This window comes from Tetrao urogallus, assembly GCF_951394365.1.
Source record: "Tetrao urogallus genome assembly, chromosome: 6".
Classification (NCBI taxonomy): Eukaryota; Metazoa; Chordata; class Aves; order Galliformes; family Phasianidae; genus Tetrao; species Tetrao urogallus.
Genome location: NC_136819.1, coordinates 19,692,145 through 19,718,029, shown reverse-complemented (window position 1 = coordinate 19,718,029; position 25,885 = coordinate 19,692,145). Strand labels below are relative to the sequence as shown.

The 25,885-nt window shown below is 37.2% G+C and overlaps 1 protein-coding gene across 1 annotated transcript in view; it reads right to left on the bottom strand.

The window, feature by feature from the left end:
• Window positions 1-4,177: 4,177 nt before the first annotated feature.
• IFTAP (intraflagellar transport associated protein) overlaps window positions 4,178-25,885 on the bottom strand; it is a 29,429-nt gene continuing 7,721 nt past the window's right edge. The window contains exons 2-6 of the mRNA XM_079536830.1: window positions 19,989-20,143; window positions 18,517-18,588; window positions 17,532-17,577; window positions 10,714-10,844; window positions 4,178-4,300 (exon numbers count right to left, since the gene is read on the bottom strand). Coding sequence (XP_079392956.1) covers window positions 4,196-4,300; window positions 10,714-10,844; window positions 17,532-17,577; window positions 18,517-18,588; window positions 19,989-20,143 — 509 coding nt within the window. The 3' untranslated portion in view covers window positions 4,178-4,195. The remainder of the gene's footprint in view (window positions 4,301-10,713; window positions 10,845-17,531; window positions 17,578-18,516; window positions 18,589-19,988; window positions 20,144-25,885) is intronic.

Here is a 25,885-nt window from a genome sequence, read left to right as displayed (position 1 = left end):
TCAGTGTTCTCATCACCTTTCAAAGAGCCCTTAATGCTCAGTCTTTCGAGGTGAACTTAATCAGTACCATTTCAACCAAGAGAAAACTGTCGGCTCCGTTTTCCCAGGGGGATTGGCAAACATAGCACCTGGGAGCGCCCAGGAGGAGTGTGGGGAGGACCTGTCCCTCCCAGCACAGTCCAGGACACATGCTGCACCTCAGACCCACCTGCACCAACTGACACCTTGCCACAAGAAAGCACACCGCAGTGGGAATGCCCTGAGCTAGTGTAAGCACTCAGCTCTGCGGTGCAGGGAACTGAAGGCCAGTGAGATCCCTTGCTGAGGGTTTCCTCACTGGGGGTGGCCTGAGAGAGCCCCAGCTGAGCTGCAGCCTGCGGAGAAGGGCTGTGAGACATCTCAGCGCAGCCACAGCAAGCAAACAGGGCTAACGAACCCCTGCCTCAGCCTTCCCAGTCACTGCCTTCCTATTTCCCAAGGTAGTGCTTACACTCCTGAGTAAAACCAAGGGTAGGGAAGAACGGGATACAAATCAGCTTGCTATCCAAGTGTCCCATTGATACTGTGTGGCCACTGAACCACATCATGACATGCATGAAGTCGCTGAATAATTAGGAATTTGAAGTTAGTGTTCTCCTACAGATGGAGAGAATCCTCCTTTATATAAAATACATGTTTTCACAAAGGACAGCAGACCATTTTAAAACAAGTTTGAGATAAAGCTAAGTCCGTTTCTACTCCTCACCAAGATGCAGAGGGCAAAAAATTTCAAAGGAAGTGGGATTGCTTAGTAGTTACATATATAATCAAGTTTCACTATTTGAACATGACTTGAAAATGTATCTGATGTTTTTATCAACGCAAAAACAATGTTCTAAGCACACAACACTAGAGAAAAACCAAAATGACTTGCGTAAAATTAGTAACCAAACAATTAAAAATATGTTTTTTTACATTTAGTTTGCATTGTCTCTTTGAATATTTTCTCATAAAGATAATGGTCTGTATATATTGCCTTGCATCGAGTAGAGTTAAATCAGCAATTGATTTGGTTTTGTATTCTTTCAGCTAAGAAAGCTGTAAATACCAGGATCCTGCCTGCTACATGAACACAAATGGCCTCAGTGGAACCCTGCCAGTTTACAGCAGCAGAAAATCAAGGCCAGAGGATCAAAGAGTCTTTTCCATAAGAGCAGGGATTTGTTTCCATGCCACCTTCTTCAAAAGGTTCTGAATTATCTGGTGAGTACTCTCCATACTGAAATTATTTTCTTTCAGTGGCACTGTGTGTATATACAAGTGTATATAATGATACCTTTGTGCATTAACAGAAATATATTTAGAACCATAATGATGTCTGAATCAGATAGATCTGTCTGCAGCTCTTCTCACTTCCTCAATTTTTATCTTATGCTTTCAAAGCCATTATCTCATCAAATAATTACTTTTCCCTTTACACCCACAAGAAGCAATTCAGAGCATTAATATCTATGCTTGGACCATTACCATCTGAGGAAACAACCCTTCAGAATTCTGACCCAGTGAAAGTAGTACTAACTTCTCATAAAACTCAGAGTTTGTCCTCATGAGTCAGGATCTATCAAGACTGAAGTAGGAAGCAGTCTTTCTGGTAACACCTCAATAAGCAAAAAGTTCACAGCTGATCAGGTCACTGGCTGAGATAGGTGCATATTTCTGCTGCATCTCAGACATCAGTGAAATCATGAATACAGAGGGATTAGAAAGTTCCATCACACAGCCTTTATTTCCTATGAATTCACCCAACATCAGAGATTTTACACTTCTTTCACTGAGTTAGAAAGCCAGACCCACTCCCTACTGCAATCATCACAAAGCTGACTCCAGGAAGCACGCACTTTCCTTTTCTATTGTGAGTTTTTACCCTTAATGCTTTTCGAAAATCAGAAAAGTGTTTAGAAGAACCATAAACAGGAAAGGAGGATGTACCTTACCATGCTGAATACCTAAAATAATAAAGAGGAAAAACACATATTATTCAGATTACAAAACACCACAGAAATATAGATACAAATCCAGGTAACCAACTCCATGTATATGTATAAAAAACTAAAATGCAAATCAAGTACATTTTTTTAAATGATGATTTGGTAATGGAGAAAAGGAAAATAGGCCTTCTCTGTGAAGGACAGTCAGTTAAAAGTTACAAGCCAAAAACAACCATCAGTATATCCAATAAAGCCAATATGTCACACTTGGAAAAGGTAGCCTACATTGGCTACTCTCCACTGTGGTGGAGATTATCATATCTGTCTCTGCTAACAAAGAGCAAAAAAGAGCAAAAAGTAATGTAAATTTAAGTAAATTATCCTAATTTCTCTGCTTAGGATGAATGTTACCAGAGTTCCCATTTTGTTGGGGATTCTGCAGCAAAGTGTTTCTTTATATCTAATGGAACCATATAATGAGTATACTGAATGACACTTATTGAGCTTAATAGGCACTCTGAACATTTGGTAAGAGAATCATCTGCCTGCAAGAGGAGGAACTGAATGGCTGAATGTCTCCCTCATGTACAGAAAAAGATTGTTAATGAAATGAATAGGAAATGCACTTAGTTTCCAGAGCTGATTTGGCCTGAAGATCATTATGAACTCCAGGATAAGTCATCACTGACTATAGTGACAACAGGACTCCAACACAACTTATCAATAGATTTGTACTTCATACCTTTCTAGACATATATATGTAAAGAGTGCCAAATTCATCATCAGTCATTTTGTGAACTCACAAAAGCCCATCTTTAAGGTTGATTCATTTTCAAAATGACAAACTGTACAGAGCTTTCTTAAACTAAAGATTCTTTACTGTATTACTTTATTTACAATAAGTACCTATGCTAAGGAAGTGGCATTCCCTGATTCTCTGTTGATGCCCTCAAAGGCTGACCTTGCTAATTTTGTAGAGCAGCTTTCCATTTCCTCCTCCTGGATTTACTCTTGGACTTCTTCCAGAATTTATTTCTCATTCATCCCATTCTTTGTCCTTAGAAATTTCTGACAAAGGAGCAAAACAGTCTTGTATTCTATCAATCTCCAGAGCTTGCTGAATTTCAGTGATGCCGAGTATAAACCATAAGCTGGTACCCAAAATCATCTCAGAAACAAAAAAAAAGTTAAATCTGACAGCCTCTCAATGCCAATTTCTTTAATGGATTAAATCACTATGTTTCTTTCTGTCTGGGTGGATTTTTGTAGCACTAGAAGTTTAACTGTCAGTAGTTACACAACAGCAATTTTGATCAACTCTCTCAAAAGAGTTTACGGTAACCTGGCATATTTATGTCTCAGAAGAACTAAAGCAACTCAGAAGAAAGAAAAATATACCCCCAAATTTATTCACTGGTATAACTCCACATCTTAAAATCTTGCAGTGACAGAGAAAGAGTCTATAGACCAACATGTCAGCTGCAAAAAGTTCCTTCAGCTCTACATTACAGAAAGAAATAAGCAAAGACAGCTTTAGGACTAGCTTTAGGCTAGTCAGTACCAAATATAAGCGAGAGTAGCCATGCCTGCTATTCTGAATCACACCAGCTTGTTTATGTTTCATGGAGCAATTATTCCACCATGCCTAGAGGCTATGTGGGCTTTACTGCAGTCAGGGATTTTACTTTATTATTTTTTTATTTAACAAATGGGAATTCATAGCTGTCGTTTGAGACATCTTCCAGCTGCTTCGTACCACATCAAAAACAACAAAGAAGCTGAGCAACAGTGGGGCCACTGATCTATGCAAAACTCCCTTTGGATTTAGGGACTGACAGAGACCTTCTTAGTCAACCTGAATACCTAAGCAAATCAATGCACAAAATATAAAAAGATGGTAAACATTCCTCACCGCTGAAGGGCTACTATACAAGTGGCTTTGAGCAAGCACTACCTTCCTATTCTGTGTTTTCATTCAGACTAAGACTAGGAGGTGTAGAGAAAGCCAACCTCAGGCTCCAAGGCACCTTGATGGAACAAAGAAAATCCTGAGGATGTCATTTACTGTCCATGCAGACAAAAAGCATTTAGTAAGGGTACAAGAAGTAAGATTTATTCTCCAGAATGCTATTTCATCAGCATTGCACAAAATGCCATTCAGAGTGCATCTGATTCAGTCTTCAGCTCCTGCTGGACTTTACATCTCTCCCCTTCTCTTCAGACAATTCTTACATGGGCATCAGCTCAGCTTCAGAGAACTTAGAGGTCAGTACCACATTGTCATAATCAAATTCTTCATCAAGTAAGAATGGTTGAACATCATCTCCCAGTAGCTGTAATGAACAAAAACAGACACATAAATGATATCGCTAAAAGTAATGATAAGGAAGCTCAAAATATAAACTTCTAATTAATATTTAATTAAACTATTTTTCTGACTCCAGCACTCTCAGCTGATTAAGCTGTTTTTAAGTAAAAGAATAAATTCAATTATTCAATTTGACCTAATTTAAGCCATTTAATGTGCCCCATTTGTACTGTTCTGTATCTGAATGAATATCATTAGCTAATTTTGCTTGAGGCAAGGAATCTGAAAACCTCTGCACACATCTATTATAATTCTGCCGCTTGTAGAGACAGAGCTGTGGGGATATGGGCAAGTTATGTACAGACATGTTAAATTTCAAAGGCAGATTCCATACCCTTAAAATTTGGGCTAGTATCACACAACACCTCAGTGCACATTCATCTGATGCTAACATAAAATGATGCCCAGAACACAGTTTTGGCAAAGAAAAGGCCTGGAATATGCAAAATGACACAATCAATGTTCATTCTCTAATAATTTTCACCATGTCAGACATATGCAATTGGTTGGTTTGGATTTCTTGTATGATGAACATAGAGCCTTACTGCACTTGCCAATATTTTCTCTGTTGACATATTGCTCAGCATTTCTGTATTGCTTCTCACTGAAATACCTGAGAATAAACTCTCTGCCTATAAAATAAAATAATGAAAACAAATAACTACAGCATGCCGCATGCTGAAAAGGAACTGCAGGGAGCCACAGCACAAAAGGTTTATAGTAACCAGTTACATAAAATGAATTCCAGAAGTACGCAGGAGACACATCCTCACTGCCCAAACTGTACAGGAATATTCCTTATCCTTTTAGAAGTTAATATAAAATATCTAGAAATTTCAGCCATGACAGATGACTTATCTCCTCAAGGGCTCTGTGTTTCAAAGTCTGATGTACTTCAGTAACAAATCAGCAAAACATCTGTTTTAAAAGCAACTTGTTTTTAAACACTTGATGAATCCCCTCTGAAGCTAGTAACTACTTAAGTACACAGTAATAAGTAATGCTTCCTATTTATAGCCTTAGAAACTACAACAGCTACAAAAAGCACAATAACACTACTTGATAGAGCAAATAGCTACAAAACAACATTTCAACATAGTCACCACCATTAGCTGTGCATTTTTGCCAGTAATAAACAAGAATCTGCATGCTGAGCTCAAAATCTGCACCAGCAGAGGTGACCCAGCGTCAGTGTCACCAGTGCTGAAACACCACCCACTGTGCTCACATCCATTGTTTGGTCTCCACAAGTGTTCAGCAAGTATCAGAGAAAGTCAGTGAGTGCCATTTTTCCTGCACAGAGAAATTCACTGACACACTTTTGCTTCATATGCATTTCCATGTCAGACACCATTTTATGAGACCGCCCCTCTGCTGCCATCTGTCAAACACAGCAACAGCATGTAGTGCGATACTGGTGGGAAGGTTCAGTCTCTACTGCCATACCACCAACAACCATCTCTAATTTCTCGTGCCAACGTAATAAAGTAGGAGGCGTTACTTTCAGAGCAGCCCGTGTATTTGAAGTTATGAATAGTCTTACTTGTTTTGCTGAATGCAAGGAAGAACATTCAGCATCTTATGGTCACCAGTCAATATAGAAGACACAGTATGACACACAATTTCTGTTAACGTTCTGTCAGAAGCTGCAGTGACACACTTCATACCATTTAATAAATCATAGAAGCAGCACTAGGATTCCTCTCCAGTGGCAGGGCACCCAACAGACACAGCAGTGAATATCCTTGCAAAGGATGCCTTATTAAGTAAACTTTAAAACTGTCTGACTGACCAAGAAATATTTTTCCAGTTTTCTATAATTTTATTGATCATCTACACTGTTCCATGGACCTGGCTGATATTGGCTTCAAGGACGCTGGAGCACATAAATCAGACCCACAGACATTGGCATTAATAAATAAGAGAATTTTGTAAATAGAGTTTTTACAGAAAGGTATTCATTTTGCATGCAGACATTTTCTTTCTTATGTCCACAGACTAACTCAGGTAAACCATCATTAACTTTTATAAACAGCACATGAAATAAATGTTTATATAAGACAAAGCCTGCAAACAAGCACTCTTTCCTGTTAGGGATAGACCTTGTTAAGGTCAACTCCTTGACCTTCTCACCACATTTATGTCCAGTTTCTATTCTTCCACAGGCAAAACTTTCCAAAATTTTTTGGAAATTTGGTAATTTTTTGGTATTGTTAAGGGTACCAGGAGCTGGCTAATGACTGGTAACAGCAATTACATTTCATCTTTCCTTTGAGGAAATACAAAACATTTCTAAAATGTGATGTAATATGCAAACAATTTTTTCTGTTAGTTTCGTTGTAACAATATTTTTTACCACGTCAATTTACCACGTTAATTACCAAGGTAATTAAGCTCAGAATAGTTCAAGTTACAGTACACCCTCACAGGGATTCTACAAGAACAAATCTCTCCTTTCTCTGCTAACGTAGTTACAGAAACCATACAATCATTCACTGTGCCCTTGTGTTGAACTTTGTATCAACCCAATAACTTTTCATGCAAATGCAGATAAATACTGGAAAAACTTGTTTAAAAAAACTTAAACCCAAAAAGCTACATGGAGATGGACGCCAAAGTAAAATATATCTGATTTCACTGCTACCAATTTTTTTGTTACACATTCATTGCACGTTGAAAAGTTTATTCACATTACGTATTTATCAGTGTGCTTCATCTCTCAAACAAGTTCTCAGAGCAGTAAGGATTCTTTTTTTCTGCTTCTTCCAAGAAGGTATTCACTTCAGCCTTCTACACAGATAAGTAATATAAAATTTTTATACTGCAATCTGCAATTTTGATCTGTTTCAAAAGGAAGACATTTTACAACAGAACACAAAATCCTCTGAGCTGATCAAGTTATTATCATGTTATTTTTGCCTAAGGTGCTGAGAGAAATATATGAATTTCAGGTCTCTAATTTAACCTCTAATTGAAAACTTTTTGAAAGCTTTCTGGGAATAGAATTCTACTCTATTAGAAAGCTGCCAATTTGTTAAGATTGCTCCCTTGATTTACTCTCTGAAGAAAATAATTTTCATTTACAGTTCCCGCATGTCCAAATTAATGCTCATATTAATAACTAAAGTATTTTACTGCAGGTTGCTTTACAAAGTAATTTTGTAAATAAAATACCTTAAAATGAGACTTTCAGAAGTCCATTAATAACTGGCAACTCAGTCATTGTTATTAATCTGTGTGGAGTTAAAGTTAACTGAACAGTTTGTCCCTGTCCTTCCAAATACCTGTATTTTTGTGTAATTACTCCTAAAATCCACTTGCTGAAATTATGTAAAGGATGCACACACACTCACTGGTGTTTTCATTGTATGCTCAAAGGAAAACTTACTAAGCCAATAACAATGAAAAAAAAAAAAGATGGGGGGGGTGGGAAGAAGGTATATATGCCATTATCTCATAGAAACTTAGTATGTACTGGAGGATTTAGGGCAACACCAAAAGAAGTCTTGAGTTAGGGCCACTGGACAATACATCACGGTCCATTTTCCACTACTGCTTCATCATCCCAGACAACTTGCTCAATCTCTGTCTTTACTGGCCTCTAAAACGATACAACTCTTCCATCTTCTTTCACTTAGTCAATCCTGTCTTAATGTTCTTTCTCGGTCTTGAGGCCTATCAGTAAAATCTCAAATCACAGGAAGTCAGTGGGACCTGCACTTCAGGTTTTAGATGCTGTCATCACACAGATAAAATGATAAAAAGAGGCACAGTAAATACTTTTTTGAATGGCCAAAATACTTTTTGAAATTCTTAAACTAAATGCTAACAGTGGAGAACAGAAAGGTTGAATTCATCTTTCCTAATCTCAGCCATAGAAGAGTTAAATTTCTAGGTTAAAGTAGCCAACGAAGAACCAGCCTGACAGTCAGCCTCTGATATCAAACAGATATATTACATCTTAGGACAAATACTGACAGCAAGTGGGATAAATCACTTTCTGGATGTGCTCATCTCTTCCTCCTGACGACAGCACTAAATTAGGCTAAAAGCAGAGCTCAAGTTAGGTGAGATGAATCCTACTTTGAATGCATGTGAACAGCGAGAGCATGAAAAATATGCATTCAACTGAAGTCAAATATACCCAAATGGAAGATAAGAACAAATAAAAATCTAGATATTAATACATAGAGTTAATTTAAAAATATGAAATAGATATACTATATAAAGGAGAGAAAAATATCGGGGCAGAGGAGGTAAATGTTCTGTCTAATGTACTTCAATCATGGAGTGAATGCAGTTTCTGCTACTTCACTCTGGATTGGTCTGTGTTGTTGAGCTGCATATAATAAAGTTTGAGAATATACGTGTATGAAATATATTGAATATATAACACATTTCTAAAACCAGCAAAATTGCTGGCCAGTACAAATAATTTCTTGTGTCACTCACTAAGCTGTTCTTTAGTAATTAGCCAAATTCTGTGCTGGCTTTTAACAGAACTTCTCTTTGTACACAAAACTTTCCCTAGCAATAAATTCCACTGAAGTCTCTCACAAATAGGTTCACAGCAAAGAAATTCTCCTCCTACACTGAAATAAGATTGTTTATTTTTCATAGGAAATGGCTTTCCATTATATCCTGTGAAAACCAAATAGGAAACCACATTCTGTTGCCTTTCCCTAGCAGAGTTGCTTTGTTGGACAGAGAACAGTCATTTCAAAATGTTGCCAGGGTAAATCTTTCTTCTTAAGCAGTCCTGTCATAAGCAAAGCAAGACTTAATTTTCACAGCAATGACAATTTAAGGCACTGAGGGATTTTAAAATAGACCTGTTCAGTCTTGACAGTTCTAAAAATCAGGCCACATTTCTGATACTTAAGTGAAGGCACTAAAATACACATAATCTAGGGAAAATGCTGTCTTCATTTTGAGAATTGTGTTGTCCGGTACCAACTGAACACTTGTGAAAAAGAAGCATTAATGTAATAATACTCTATTTCCCTTTCAAAATCCACCTTTTATCTGAAATTGAAGTGAATGCTGCATGCAGTGGAATCTTCAGTTACTTTTCATGAACTATGTTACAGTCACATACAATCATTTATGAATACTGCAACAACCCCCCTTCTTTGATTTTACACAGAAGTTATCAAATGAGCAAACTATAAAACCTCATACTAAGGGTTTTTGTGTGCCAACAGATATTTCTTCAGGCAAAAAAACTGTGAATTACATCAGTCCTTAGGGAAAAGTGCAAATGTTTTTATTCACAGAGTGGAATGCACAAGAGCTGGAAAGGTCATTTTAGAACATTATTACTTTCTCCCAAAGCAGACCTGTTCCTTACAGTGAAGAGTTTATTGCAAAGAACCAAACACAATTCAACTCATGAAAGGAGGCACTATACACACTACCATAACATCAATCCTTCACTGGTCACATATCATTATGGCTTATGGTTTAAACCTCATAGGATATCAATAAACATATGATATCAAAACTGCCCCATTTTAGCCAGAAGCTAACTTCAGCTTCTATTACCACAATCAGGCAAGGGAAAAGAGCTATGGAAAAAAATTTTCAATAGAAACATCCCCAAAAGCTAATGCTCACAATGACTGTTTGGATAGGAAGCTAAATGACTTAGAATAAGCCTGTGAGCAATCCGCACCTTCTGTTCTACTTTGAAAAGGTCTGAAATTCTGAAGGAAAATGGCAATTCTAAATTAAAGCACATATTGATTGTGTCTGATTAAAAGACTGAGATTCCATAACACAAAGCTGTCCACACCCGCCGTAGACAATACAAATCCTCAGCAGCATCATACAGCATCATACTACCACTTATTTCCAAAAGAATAAATCCCAATTCTGATCACAATATATTCTAAAACCATTTTTATTTTCAGTGTCACACTGAAGTGATCATTCACTACCTCTTTGTTGCAAAAAAATGGTTCCTATATTCAGCGCAGTGAGAACTGAATATTATTTTAAGATCATGTGATCACTGGAATATTAAATGGCACATCACTCTTCGTAAGTTCCCATTTGTTATAAGGTCAGAAAGTGCAAGAGTTTACTTGAATATTTTTTTAGTTAAACCAATTAAATATTAAAAAGCCCACATACATTTTGGAGCCTTGAAGTCTACCTTTTGAAAATGCAAGATAATATAATAACAAAACAACATTTTTGTATTCATTTATCCCAATTCTTAATGTGCTTAAGAATATTGTTTTTAATTCAAAAATTAATAATATTATTTTTTTAACTCACAGAAGCTTCTCACAATCTCTCTGTCCTTGTGGAAATAACATTGTAAGCCAAGAGGTTGGGAAAAAAAAAAAAAGAAAGAAAAATATGGCCTCATACCTCTTCTGCTTTGTTGTCCAGTGGCTCTTGAACTGAGGAGATTTTGAGCTTCTGCTGAAAAGACTTTTCTAAAGGAAGTGGAGAGCAAGTCCCTATCTCTTCCACCTCTCCTGGAAGAACAAATGACCCTGCTGAATAAAAAATAATGGACGTTAGCCTTCCATTTTATGTGTAAGTTTAGCAAAATCACGTGTAAAATCTCATAGTGCTTAAATGCAGACAGAGGTTTTTTAGTTGTAAGTGTAGAATACTGACTGTTGCATAATGTTAGGCAGTTACCTTGAGAACAGATCCATACAATCCTAAGCTAAAATCTAGATAATAAAGTATACTATACTAAGGAAAAATCAAAGTTAAATAGATGGTTAGCTCTTCTTTCTTGAGAACACAGCATAGAAATTCTGCAGCTAGACATGCCCAAACTCAGAGAAAATTTGGTATTAGATTTATGTGTTTCATAAAGAGGAAGGAAAATCCTGAGCAGACTTACAAATAACAGACTGAATTCTAGTCTTGCTATTGATTAGCCGGGCAGTTTATTTCAATTCTCTTTTCCTAGAGTTTCACCATCTATACATTGGGCATAAGGAATCTTTACAAGTATCTGTCTTAGTATTAATCTCCTGAAGTGTTAAGTAAGCAATACCTGATAGAAGTAGTAATATTTCCCATTATGATGCCGGTTGACTCTTGTCCAAGGATATTTAATGGATGTTTGCCCATCCCTGAACTTTCCAATGAGAGGCATTTAAAAGGAATTACACGTATCTGGAACGCGCAACCTTTCTATGCTGGCAGCATTTGGACCACAGTTCACAAGTCTACAGACTTTCTGAATCACTTCTCCATTCCACACTTAAGGAAAATGTTCGTACTAGGAATGGTGGGTTTGATTTCTGTGACAGCTCAGAATGATATGCCTTTGGTTTACAAGTATCTTTTAACATCAACCAATCTCAACTGCTACAGCGCAGATGCATCCATCTTGTCTCCATAATGCTTTCATATGAAGAAACTTAAGGAAACCATATGTCTTGCCATTTAGTTGAAGGATTATGTAAATCAATCTACTCTTTTTTCTGCCTGGTGCACAAATTTCTTTACAGCTTCATAACAGATATTTGTAGCTTATTTTTCTCTTGAAATCTCAGAAACTTTCAAAGTGTTGTTCAAATGTTAATTAATGGAACCAATAAGAGGCTAGATAGATGCAGAGCGAAAAGGAAGAAGTGGCTGTTTATCTCTACCTGCATGCTTTCATCAGAGCAGAGTGGTTACAGACCTCTTATCTTCCTGTAAAGCCACATTTGAAAATAATGATTTCCTAGCTAGGCATTCTTGAAAGTTACATAATGAAATTCTTCATTTATTTTTCCTTCTAGCATCTCTATATTTTTTCAAAGCCAGCAGGACTATCCACTTTGGACTTGTAAAGTAGAACATTCTTTAATAAAGAGCTGAATCTATTCCCTCTGGTATCTCACTCCCAGACTTATGTGTTTTGCTTCATGATTCACAAATAAGTGGTTTTCAATTTTCACCTCTACTCTCTTGGTTGCTTATACCTATCTCCAGTCATCTATGTGCTTTCAGTCCTTGTCCTCAGTATAGTATCTGATCTTATTCTTCATCAGTTATATGAGAAAGCTTTCTGAAAATGCACTATGGCTTCACACATACTCTGGAACTACTTTTTTCATTCTTTCATAACCGGTGTCAAAATTATTTGTAGGACAGAAGTGAGATGTGAATGCTTATTTAAAGGCAATGGCAACTTCTGCTATTGTTTCAAACTTGCACCCCAAATAAATACCCTCCCTGAAGAGAGGAAAGCCTGGACACCAAGAGGTTTGTATCACCTCCTGAGGTAACGTCCATTATTTTAGTACTAAGAGCAGCTTTTTCCTCACAACAGACCAATCTGTGGAGAGAAGATGAAGAGGAAACATTTATGTAACTGCCTGGCAATGGCTCAAGAAGACATCTCTTAAAAATTGGGACAACAGAAGGAAATTTATTTTTGCTTTTAGCAAGAAGTGCTTGTCATACTCAGAATGTCAATTCCAATTTTTTAAGGCTCGTTAGTAATGCAAACAGTGTTTCAAATTTCCTTCAATCACCCCGTAAGAATGTGGTAATCAACCTTTGTTTGCCAGTAGACATGCCAGAAATGAGCTCTGTCTCTCTATCCTGGCTGCATGACAGCATATGCAAGTCTAATCGGTAAATGCTGCTTTCCCTGATAATGTTTAATCAAGAAACTCCTTCAGAGAGAAAAATTAGAGAGTTTTGACAGTACTCCTTCTCAATGGGAGCTCCCAAAGGAACTGTAGGCTATTGTAAGTTCTAGCCAGTACCTCACAGCTGATTTAGGTTGCTGTTACAGCACTAGTGGATGATGATCCTAATTAAGCTGCTAATTATGTTCTGTATGGACATGATTAATTAGCAACAGGAATGCCATGGATATTGCCAATGGCACTGTATATAGAGATAATTGAGAAGGCAGTGATATCAAAAATATGAGAAGACACTGAAGAATCATCTTCTTGGATAATATGGCAGTGCACTTCTACAATTTTGCTCGAGTCCAGTGAAGTTTAGCAGAACAGATTTGAAGCTGAGAAAATCTTCTTTAGCTCTTTTACTCCACGTGACAGGCTCAGAGAAAGTGATTACTAACTAAATTTGCAAAGACCACTAAATTGCTTTTTTTTAGATTCAGTTTGTACCACTGATGTTAATTATAAGTATTGGAAAAAAAATAATCTGTTGGCAGAAAACTGATCTGAACCCTCAGGAATGAAGAAGTATGCAGTTATCTATCTTTACTGAGCCAAGTGATGCACAGCTATAGATAGGCCACTGCAGGCTTTACCACTTTCGACACTACATTTGGCAAAAATTCTGTTGATGGGAAGCTGAAGAGGAAAGTAGTGCTAACAAAAAAAAAAAAAAAAAAAAGAAAACCTTAAAAGCTAAATTTTGGCTCCTCTCATTCTCAGGCTTCAGGCTGTTAGCCCCAAAGAGCTGTCTAGTGTGAAGTCATCCTGAGGCAGTGTTAAGTGGGTTGCAGAGAGTAGAGGAGATAAAAAGAAACAGATTCGTAGGTTGGGTGGAGCCCAATACTTAAAAAAAAAAACGTCTACAGAACTCTGAATCTTGTTCCTGAAGATGATTTTTTTTTTTTTTTTTTCAAAATATAAATGGGAAGGCATAGATTATGGAAAATAAAATATTGCTAAATATTGCATAGAGAACTGTTAAGTTAAATAATCAGTCATTCAGGTTCTCCTTATTTTCTTTGGGGCAGCAGCAAATGTGGACCATGAAAAGACAAGTATGCTGCATCTCAGCATTCTAAGCCCAATCTGTGTATCCTTACTCACACATTTAATCAGCTCTTTTTTAATATACTCCTTATTTAAAGAAGGCTATACTCAAGGTCCCTAGACATGCTTCTCACATATTTAGCATTTTGTATAAATACTATCTACTATTATTACCCAAGTATCCTTTGAGCCCTACAGCAAGTGATTTGTCACCCATTCTGGAAAGGAATTTTGTTGCCAAAACACAGGTACTAGGCATTCTCCATCTGTCCTTGGAGAAAGCCTCATTATTTCTATTGTTGCCTTAAGCTACTTACAGATTAAATTCAATGAGAAAAAGCAATTAAGCAGTCCACCATACGCATGCTGTCACTACGCTATGGTTTAAAGCTATGGTTTAGGGCAGCAATTTTCCTTTGCCAATTCTGGTTTGCTGAGCCAAAGATTCACAATGAAAAAGTACCGCCTTGCTTTCAGGCTTGCAGCCCAGTGCTGCCTAATGAAAACAGCTACAGTGAATTTGCATACTGACTAAATCTATGGGCTGCTTCTCTCATTAGAAGCAGCTGTGTTCACACTGTAAAAGATACCGGACTTAGTAAAATAATAAACAAAATAAAGCAGAATGATTCATAGAATCACAGAATGGTTTGAGTTGGAAGGGACCTTTAAGACCATGTAGTTCCAGCCCCCTGCTGCAGGCAGGGACACCTCCCTCTAGACCAGGTTGCTCACAGCCCCTCCACCCTGGCCTTGAATGCTTCCAGGGAGGGGGCATCTATAACCTCTCTGGGCAACCTGTGCCAGAGTCTCACCACCCTCCCAGAGTAGAGAGGAAGAGCCACCTCCCTCAACCTGCTGGTCATGCTTCTCTTGATGCAACCTGGATACAGTTGACCTTCTGGGCTGCAAGCACAAAGTGGTTCTCACTGAACATCTTCCAGAAAGCACCTGGCTGTTTTAACATGTATTTTCTACCATGCTTTTCACACCTTCAGCCTTGAGCTGCTTCTCCGTAAGTGTGAATATTTATTGCATTAATGTACAATTGCTAACTCAGCTAAATTATCTGCCCTTAAAGTTAAATGAAGTACAGAGATGCTGAACAGTTGCCAATATCAAGCAGAGATAAAAGCTTGCTGTAATTATATTAGCAAGGTATATTTTTCATTGGGTGTCCTGGCTTGTTCTGCCAGTATGAACTCATTTGTCTGACACAGGGGTGGCAGCATTTAGGGAGATCAGCAACAGAATGCCTTTCAAATTTGATTCACACTTTGCCTTACTTATAAATTAATTAGAGCCCTTTACAATCAATCCTTTATTAAAGTGGCCATTAGTGATATTTTATATTCATTAAGGTAAACAAGAGTAGCCATACCATTTTATATTTTATTTTGCATGTTGTTGCTAGAAATAGAAATATTTATATTTCTAGAAATATCTATATTTCTATTTATAGAAATGAGATTATTAATCTCTTTTCATGAAGAAATGTGGATTTTAATGTATAAGAGAACTATCTAGCTATGAGGCCTATTTTCTGCATGATGACTTAGGAGTGAAGGGGTTCTTTTTGTAGTTTTGTTGTGGGTTTATTTTTGACTTGAACAACCATCCTCCATTGAAGCCTTGGGCAAGAACAAGGCTATGCATTTCTGAGTTTGGTTGCTGTTTACTTTCCTTACAGAGCAGAGACAGAATAATTAGCTTCTGACTGTGCAGTATTGCAATGTTATAAAATATAATCTAAATACTTCATGTCATTAGTCGGCACTCTTGATTGCTTAGGAGTTGATGCAGCCACTTTCTGCAGCAAAGCAGTTTGTGCAGTGAGGGCTATCTTGTGGGAGGAGTTGAGGAGAGCAAATATTGAAATCAATCAAATGTCAAGTAGAAAAAAAACAAAGTAGTAGTTAGCATAGTGATAATCTACAGTAGTGGTGGTATAATAGTTTTTATTATTGTTTATGGTTACCATTAAAAGCCATAACTGAAAAACTTTCCCAAGTTAGCTTGCATGAAGTTATATTCAGACAGCACAAGCAGATGATCATTTCTGTAATTTTCATCTTGTTCAAATGCAGCATGTTTTACTAGGAGGTTTCTAAATGTATGTGATTAGCATTTACTCTTGCACACTGAAAGGCCTGTGGACAGACAATGTCTGCAATGGTCCAGAAAGTGGACCCCAAGTTCTGTCAGTTCTTTTTCATCACTGCCCAGCTTGTACTGTTGAGCTTATTTCTCATCTTCCAGTTTGTGGCTTCTTTTGAACTAGAGATATCTGATGATACTTCTCCTAAACTAGATATAGACAAATCTTATTTCATTAGTGAAATGTAAATTAAGGCTTCCACCAGTGAGTCCCAGTTTTAATAGATATTATGATAATTGAAGATAAACACAGAACAATGAGAACAATGTCCTAAAAGGGGGGAAAAATGAGGAGAAGAACAATGCACAGAAAAGAACTTTTCCATTTCTGTACCTGACACAGGACAGCAATCTCACTCTGCCCTTTCTACTATGCCCAGTTCAAAGAAAGATTGTTATAAAACTGACTTAGGCTGGTTTATTGTTTTCTTGTGAGTTACAACCCAGCTCTAAATATTCATCAGTTCCAAGCCTGTAAGCCCTCTGACTTCATAAGTACTCTGCACATACAGAAAGGACTAATCAAATAGTTAATGGATTAGACAGACTAATTAAACAGTAACAACTAAGGACCAAAGTCTGCTCTGTCACAGCTTCTTCCAGTGACTTTATGCAAAACTCTTAAACTGTATGGCTTGGTTTCTTTGTGCAGTCACAAGTATAGATGAGGAAAATCACCAGAAGGTGTTCCATTTTGGTAGAAACAAAGACCGCACAAGTACCTGTAATAGACAAACAACTGCAGGCACGATATTTCTGTATACTTTTCAGTGGCAGGAGAGTTAAATTTTTTATACTCATAATGGAGAAATTCAAAACAATTCAAAATGCTCATAGTTTGAATGCTCAAAGAAGTTCACCATGTATTAAAGATAATTCTTATTCATTTTAAGCCCAGGATGAAATCACTGTAATGAGTAGGGAAAACATTTTCATTAAATATTTCCACTTCATAGGATTCTCTTTTAGCACCCGATTTACTTTGTGGGTTACACTTTCTAATTAAAATAATTTCTATACAAAACAGAGGAACAGAAAAATGAGAAAGTTGCCACAAAAAGTTGAAAAACCTTGAAAAAAAATCACTGCCTAACAGGTAACTTAATATCTCATCTTAGAGTGTGGACATAAATTCATTAGTCTGGGGCATACGGGCAATTGGGAAAATTTTCTAGCAATAGAAGAATGGAGGAAAAATAAAATTTTTAAGAGATAAACTGTTCTGCTAAACAATGTTTCAGAGTCACTAAAAAGGATGAAAAGTAATATCTGTACACATGGATCCAAAGACAGAATCTGATTGTGAATATGAAGATGGATAAAACGTACCATTGCGTGGCTCTCCATCTATGTATGTTTCAAAGTAATGGTCCACCTGCAGTGAAAAAAAATAAATAAATAAAGTGAAAAACAGATCAAATTCCATTCCTTTCAGTACAAACTACAAAAAAGCAGAAAAGCATTAAGTTGTCTTCTTTGTCATCTCAATTCTCCTCTGTATTTTTCCAAGAAAGAATATGATTATTTTTTTTCAATGTAAAACACAAAGGAAAAACTTCTAAGTGTAGAAGGATTTCTGCACAGGATTGCTGCTGCAGCTGTTGCATACCAACTACAGCGAAAGAAGCTCAAGCTGAAGAGCAACCTTTTCAAAATCTTGGTAGGAAGATGGAGAAGTCAAATATTTTCAAAGAAAAAAAAGCTACTCTGTGGATTTGCAAAGGCACAACACGTGACACAGGCACAGCTTAAACTGTAAACTTCATCTTTCTATATTTGATATTAATATTGAACTGAATGGAAAATGAAAAAGCTAAGGATTATGTAAATTTTAATACTTCAGCTGGGACGTATCACTACTGTTTTTATCAGGCTGATATCTGCTGAAAACAGTCCACACTATAGAACAAGTATCACAAGAGTTGCTTCATATTCAAGGCAGCACTCTGAATAGATGCAAATATGAGAGTCAAAGAGCTTTCCCAGCCCATCTGTAAATAGTGTTACAACAAAGGATTTATTTACTATACACAATAGAGCCTTCTGTGTATCTGTGCAGTAATCAGGGATGCTCTTTGATCATTTTTTACAAACTGATTTGGCACTATTGTGTTACACAACCTTTATATTTTAATAGCACATGCTCATTAACACTTGGAAAAGAAATGTGGAGGATGATGATCTCATTCTTCTTTCCCATCGATGTGAAAGAAATACACTGACAAACTGCAAATGCTTTGTTTATACATAAAGCAAAATTCAGTGACGTTCAACTCATAATCTCCACTTTGAAGAAAATCAAAGGAAACCTCACCTGAGCTCTTTCAGATAGACTGAGGCCATTTCCATCAGAGTCACCAGATTTCCAGCTCTCATTTATGACCGTCTATAGATAGACATGCAGAAATATGCATGAAACAGAACCAAAGCAATAGTCAAGCTCATTTACACCCCTACTGATTTACACACACAGATTCTTGACAGTGATTAAAAATTGTATATAGTGAATGCTGTGCTGCTGCAAATAGAATGCATGTAGGTAATCCTTTGAAATTCTACATGGAACCAGACTGATTTAGTATAAGTAATCACACTATGCCAAAAAAGCAACATTTGGAATACAAATATTGTTTACAAATGCAGTTCTTTCCCTTCTTTCCTCACAGGAAGTTTAAAGGCTACTGTGCCCAACTTAATGTATTAAGGACTCCTCCCATTACTATTCTAGCAGCTTTTCTGATGCATTCTACTACTACTGTATTTGTTTCTAAAACTGTTCATGTGACAAAAATGTGGCGTCATGGCTGAAACTTTTTTTTCTGTAGCAACAAAGACCAGTATTAAGATCTTCCTTAACATAAAGGCTAATGGAAGCTGCACGTTGCTCTACAGGGTGGAAAAACAATTCAAAGTGGCTAAAGCAAGAGACCCAAAGGCCATCTATACCAATGAAGCATCCATACTCTTCATAAGATCAGTGGCAAAAAGATTTTTGTCATTTTTGTTATACAATCAGCTGATAGAATGTGACTGTTTTAAAAGCCTTACTTGATTCTACCTCAAAGGCATGTGTTAGTAGGGAGAAAAATGACAGCTTTTTCTCTTTGACTGAGGCCCGGCAGTGCCATCATTTGAAACCATTGAAGCGTGTTGCTGTGTGCATTGCACAAAACGACCTGCTACTTCATTTGTAATAAGAAGCTTAATGAATCTATTACAGGCAAGATTGCAGCTTTATTTTTTGTTATTCATGCAGGAGGGTACAAGTTCTTAAGAAGTAGATTCAGATTTTCATCTTGCTCTCTCCAGATGATGTATGCGGTTTTCCTGTCCCTGCACATTCCTAATCTCATAGGTTTCCAAAGATTAAAAAGACTTCTGGCCTGCCTAATATTTACTTCAGGCAGCTGAAGCAACAGGATTCTGTATTTTTTAAAATCCTCAAGCAAAGTAAATGTGTGCATGCTGGTATTCACACACTCAAGTCTTTTGCCAAACCCTACAATTAACTGCAGTTTTGAGTGAAAGCCTAACAATGGTCTTTGTGGGGCTCCTTATTTATTAGTCAGATTAGGACAGCTTTGCAGTAGAGAAAATGCCACTGTCAAATGTGATCCCTGCAGGTGCCTCTGTAAGCATTACACACTTGGGTAGTGTTTTAAATATTTGCCTTAGATGGGATAATACCATCAGCATCTAACATTTAGACAGTATACCCTTATTTTTACTTCTTTTAATCTTTTTGAAACTGATGCTTGTCCACACAGACAAATGTTAACTTATTACCTTATTGTCATTTGGAGTCTGTGGTAGGACAGACATGAGCTTTTCCTTGCTTCTTTCAGGGAAACCATCCTGTTTATTTCCATATGAGATGTCAGAATCAGAAAATGATTTTCTTAAGGATTTTTTACATCCTTGAATCATCTTCATCTCTTCTTCTGCAAGGAGAACCATATTACATCAGATACTATAATGGCACCATCCAAGATAAAAAAAAACGTATGAATTTCACTAGATATTATACTGACTTCATTCAAATATTCACTTCTCGTCTTATGCTCAGAATTTCCATGTGCATGATATACATCTACTTTGCAATCTTTATCATAAAGCTAAATATGCAGTTTGAACTCCTACTACATAAAGTATGACCTATTCCTTGATACGGAAAAATTCACTGTTGAAAAAGTTTACAGTATATAAAAAACTTTACATACCTTCACATACCAAACTGATAGGTTACCAAGAACAGAAAAATGCTCTGAATTTTATTGAGTGTTGTAATGATCTGGTCCAAAAATTCTTGTATTTCATACCACAGTATCTTGGTATCACCCTGTTCACACTGATGAATAGCCCAAACACATGCTCCTGCATGTGAACACCACAACCACTAGAGCAAACATCCATGTTGTCTGGTATAGAAGTCAGCCTTGGCAATTCATTTGCCAGAGCTGGTAGTGACACCAGTTGTGCGTCTGCCCAGGTTCAACATCTGCAAAGCTCTCAGGTTTCCACATCACCACTGCCAGAACCTCCACCAGACCAAGACTATGTGATGAGATACAGTGACAGGTCCTATCCGATATTATCACTTTAAAGTTACTAGTTTGTAGACAGATGACAGCACGCAATTTGCCACCAGGAAGAGAGAGCCCCAGATCATAATCCGATGAAAGATTTCTGCTTAGAAAGACGCACAATCCTAAAAGGATGAGAAAGCAAATTTCAAGGTCTGGCTTCCTACTCTGTCTTTGATGCTGAGCAAAGAACTGCTCTCTTTATCACAATGCAAATCTAGCTCCTGTATCTTTATTTAGTAATACACCTCATTTGAGCTGAGACCTTTAGGTACTGCTGCTTTCAGTGTTCAAAACCTACATTAGCAACCTGACTGTCCAGGAACAATTTTGCAAGAGAAAATTTGTTTCTGGGATCAAGCTTATAAACAGCCATATGCCAGCAGCATTTAATCGTCAAAAGTTTAGGCTCTGAAATTAAAGATTAAATATAGGTGTTTAAGAAGGGTTTGTTCCTTTAGGGGATTCTTCTCATGTTGAAAGTCGGACTGGAAAAACATTTTGACACTGTACCAACAGAAGACTGGGATACCTTCTCTCATGTTTCTTTTATACATCAATAGCAGCTAATTGGGCCCACAGTGAAAATAAGGGAGTATTCAAAACTATAAGTGAGTCAGCGACAGCTTCTGACACCTTTCATACCTTTAAGAATGCCATTTACAACAGAAGCGAGGACAGGACAACTCCTGCTTCTTCTGGCCATCATACCGGACAGGTCTCTGCAGTGCAGAACAGCCAGCAAAATTATGACACAGCAATGACATCACAGATGGAACCTCCACAGTGCAACTGTAGCTGAGAGCTGACTGGAGGTCAAGACAAGCATTTGCATGGCAGTTTGGAATTCTAAACTCACTCTGACTGTTTGCATACAAAGTAGCTAAAAATATACTAATTGTAGCCAAAATAAAACTGCATTTTTATTTAAAAAAAAAAAAAAATCCATTATAAAATATGGAGAACCAGATGAACTTTGCACTACATGAAAAAATAAATGCTGATTTTAACCAAGTTTCTTGGGTTTAGTTTGAAAGATTTACTCTATAAGAATAAGAAACACTGCAGTACATTTCTAAAGCGAAATTACACGTTATAGGCATTAAAGTAATTCTTGCAGAGAGCCTTAATGATGCCCTTGGGGTTAGTACATTCAGCCATCCACTTTCCCACAGACTTATTAATCCCCACAGACAGCTCTGTGCTGCAGTTACTATGACACACAGAAAGGGCTGGTATTCTGGACATAACCTTACGTCCTTACTTGTAAGAGTCAGGTTCATTAAAAGTAAATTGCACCAGATCAGAACAGCCTAGCAAACAGGTTTAAAACTCAAACCACAGATGGATCCTCTGAATAATTCCTAAATCCCAGGTCTCTTGATATGACATCTGGCTTCTCCTTGCTTTTTTAGCAAGTGCTTTCCTAAAACAATATTTGGAAACAGCACTGCATATGTGCAATGTCTTCTTCCTACACACTCTCTTTTTCAAGCCATGCAAATGAAGCTGTGTTAAATCAGAAACCCTCTTTCAAACTCTTGACAGGTTAAAGTGATCACCCACTATTTGAAGATATTGTCATCCCACTTTACAGGAAGAATGTGATTAGCGGCTCAAAAAGCTTCAATCTTTTGTTATTACAGTGGTAGAACAGGATGAACTTCCTTTTTTATACCAAGAACTGAGAAGTTTAATATTAAAAACTGACAAACCACAGGAGGATATTAATGTCTTTATGCAGCCAAACATGTGTATCCACAGTGTCACACCAAGAACTGAGGGGCCAGTATCCTCACTGTGCATATTCGGGGGCCTTTATGTAAGAAAACTGGAAGAAAGCTTCTGGAACCAATATACGTTTCTCAGCAAGATTAACAGAGACAAAAGGCACCATCAACTTTAATGTTCTACATCATAATTCATATGCCAGTAGGCTCTGAATAAACTTATGTATAGAAACATAGAATATCCCAAGCTGGAAGGAACCCATAAGCATCATCCAAGCCTTACACAGAACCACCCAAAAATCAGACCATGTATCTGAGAGCATTGTCCAGACACTTCTTGAACTCTGGCAACCTGCGGATGTGACCACTGTCCTGGGGGGCCTGCTCCAATGCCTGACTCTTTCAGTGAAGAACTTGAATAAGCCAATGTCTATCTTGGGTGCCCCTGTGATCATTCTTCTGTGCTATAATTCTGGACATCTGAGCTATTCTCACAGACAAAAAGTTGATAGGTTATGTGAGCTAACAAGAAATCAAGAGCCATTCACAGTATTTGTGCACCATTCATTTACTTCAGACTAGCTAGAATAGTATTCAGTTTCCAAAGAGACTAGCCATAAGCTGCTCTTAGACACATTTTTTTTGGTTAAGATCACTGCAGCATTGCTGAGTTACATAACATCAAGTATTATCTTTGAAGAAACATTCACAACTGTAATGTGATACTAGATTAATGACTGCAAGGGGAAAAAAATTACAAGGACAAGAAAAAAAACACAAATAAATTGTTACATGCTTCCTCAGTAAAAGTATCAGCTATGCACCCATGTGCATAATAAGGCTATGTCACAAGAACAGGCGGGGGGGGGGTGGGAGAATCAAACATAATGTTGCACAGACAGTGTGCCTCAGGGCAGATGAGATCCACTCTTCAGATGACTACTGATACCTGTAGTTTCTCAACACACACATCACACAACAGCCTCTTTGTGAGCAGTAAGCTATTATCTTGAAAAATATATTTAAAACAACACAAATTTTGCTAAATCTAAAGAAACTGGCAATTTGCAGAGAAATATCTCAGCTTTATTCCTTTGACAGTATTCTGAATTCCAGCCATTTCTGTCCTTACTTTTGAAAGAGAATGGAAAGCAAAACAGGTCACATTCAAGCCAGTGAGAGGCTCGCTCAGCCTCCCCCCCTTGGCTAAGTGATAATTGACTCATTATTCACAGCAAAGACCCAGATGTGTACAGCACTGGCTTTTCATGGAATCATAGAATTGTTTGAGTTGGAAGGAACCTTAAAAGGTCATTTGGTCCAACTCCCCTGCAATGAACAGGGACACCTACACTAGAACAGGTGCTCACAGCCCCATCCAGCCTGACCTTGAATATCTCCAAGGACAGGTGCTTCCACCACATATCTGGGCATCCTGTGCCAGTGCTTCGCTACCCTTATTGTAAAAAAACTATTTCTTCTATCCAGCCTAAGTCTCCCCTCCTTTTGTTTGAAACCATTTCCTCTTGTTCTGTTACAACACATTCTGCTGAAGAGTCTGCCCCCTTCTTTCTCATAGCCCACTCTTCCTCCCCACCCCCTTTAGACACTATGTGCGAAAAAATATGTAACAGATACAAACGCAACAAAAAATAGCAGAGGTTTGAAAGGATGGAAGGATTCATATGTTTACTCTGAAGACAGATTTTCAATTTTACTTTTTAGAAATTCCACTGTCACTACCTTAACAATGAAATAACAAACAAGCTTAGGTCTCTAGAAAAGCAAATCTCAGTCTCTCAAGAGTAATATCCATCACTGTAACTGAGACGTATGTTGCAGGCTTCAGAAACATTTCTATCAGAAAGTACATCAGATTGATACATTCTTTCTGTCCAGCATCCATCCTCCATATTGCTTAAAATTCTCTTTGTCTTTCAATTTGGAAGGGAATCTTTTGAAAATGTCCACTGATCACCCATATATTTCAAAGAATAATGGAGTCACTTACCACAAAGCCAGAGAAGAGAGCTATCGGGATTACCAGGAAAAACTTTCTGTCAGTGAAACCTATGAGATGAAATAGTAGCCCCAGTCCTGGAAGAATGATAAAAGTCCCTTGGTCTGAAACATTTCAAAGCAAGAACAGACACAGCGATCAATACTGCAGAGTGCCTGGCTTGGGATAACACACCAGACTAAACAATATAAGATACCAAGTGTTTCACTCCTTCAATTCAATGGATTAATGCCAAAAATGTTTATAAAAAGTGGATGAGAACAGGGCCCCTTTCAACTATTAAAAAAAAAAAAACAAAGCTAATGCAGCAAAGTTCCAAGTTACCTCTTTGTCCTCAAAATATTAGACAGCATAAGACTTGTCAATCCCTCAAATCCCTTCAAAGTTATGCTTTGATGGAACCCCTGGGATTCAAATAATGCAGTGTCTTTTTGCAGTGCTCCTGAACAAGAAGTAATTTACTCACAGTAGCATGATAATGGTCTTGTACAGAGGTCAAGAGTACAAATTTCAATTTTTATTATCTCAGATGCACCAGCAAACAGACACACATAAAGCATAAACAAACTGAAATGTTTCCATAAAATATCACTCCAGGATTTTCAGAACAGGGAAACAGTGCAGAAGTACCTGCATTTACCTATTAGCAACTATGTATACGGCTTTATGGTGCTGAGGTAATTTACCCTAAATGCCAAGCCATAACAGGAAAGAAACAGATTTAAAGCCTGAAAACCCAATTTGTTGGGAGGATAATTTTTAAAGCTTAGTTTTTTGTTGCTGTTTTTTGTTTGTTTGGTTTTGGTTTTTTTGTAATTCAATCAAACCTGCTCCCAGAAATAACTCTGCAATACCTTAATCAAAATATGCAGCCTCCCCCTGCTTGTACACTGCACAGCTAAGCACAGAACTTCGTATTTTATTTTAGTTACTTTGCCAAGGAAATCTGCTCCAATTTACATTCTTGAGCTATCTTTCTTTTCCTGTGTATTTAAATATATAAATCATTGTAAATCAATGCAGAATTTGTCCAACTTATTTTGACAAGAAAAGAAAAGAAAAGAAAAGAAAAGAAAAGAAAAGAAAAGAAAAGAAAAGAAAAGAAAAGAAAAGAAAAGAAAAGAAAAGAAAAGAAAAGAAAAGAAAAGAAAAGAAAAGAAAAGAAAAGAAAAGAAAAGAAAAGAAAAGAAAAGAAAAGAAAAGAAAACTACTCCGTACAGTGAATAACTGAAGGATTGTGGAATTAGGCACCTATTTGCCTGTTCCAGGGCAATTCAAGTGCCTAAACAGTTACCTAGTGGTATTTTAGGAGCCCTAGCTCCTAGCCTAGGTGTCCCGCCTAACCTTCTG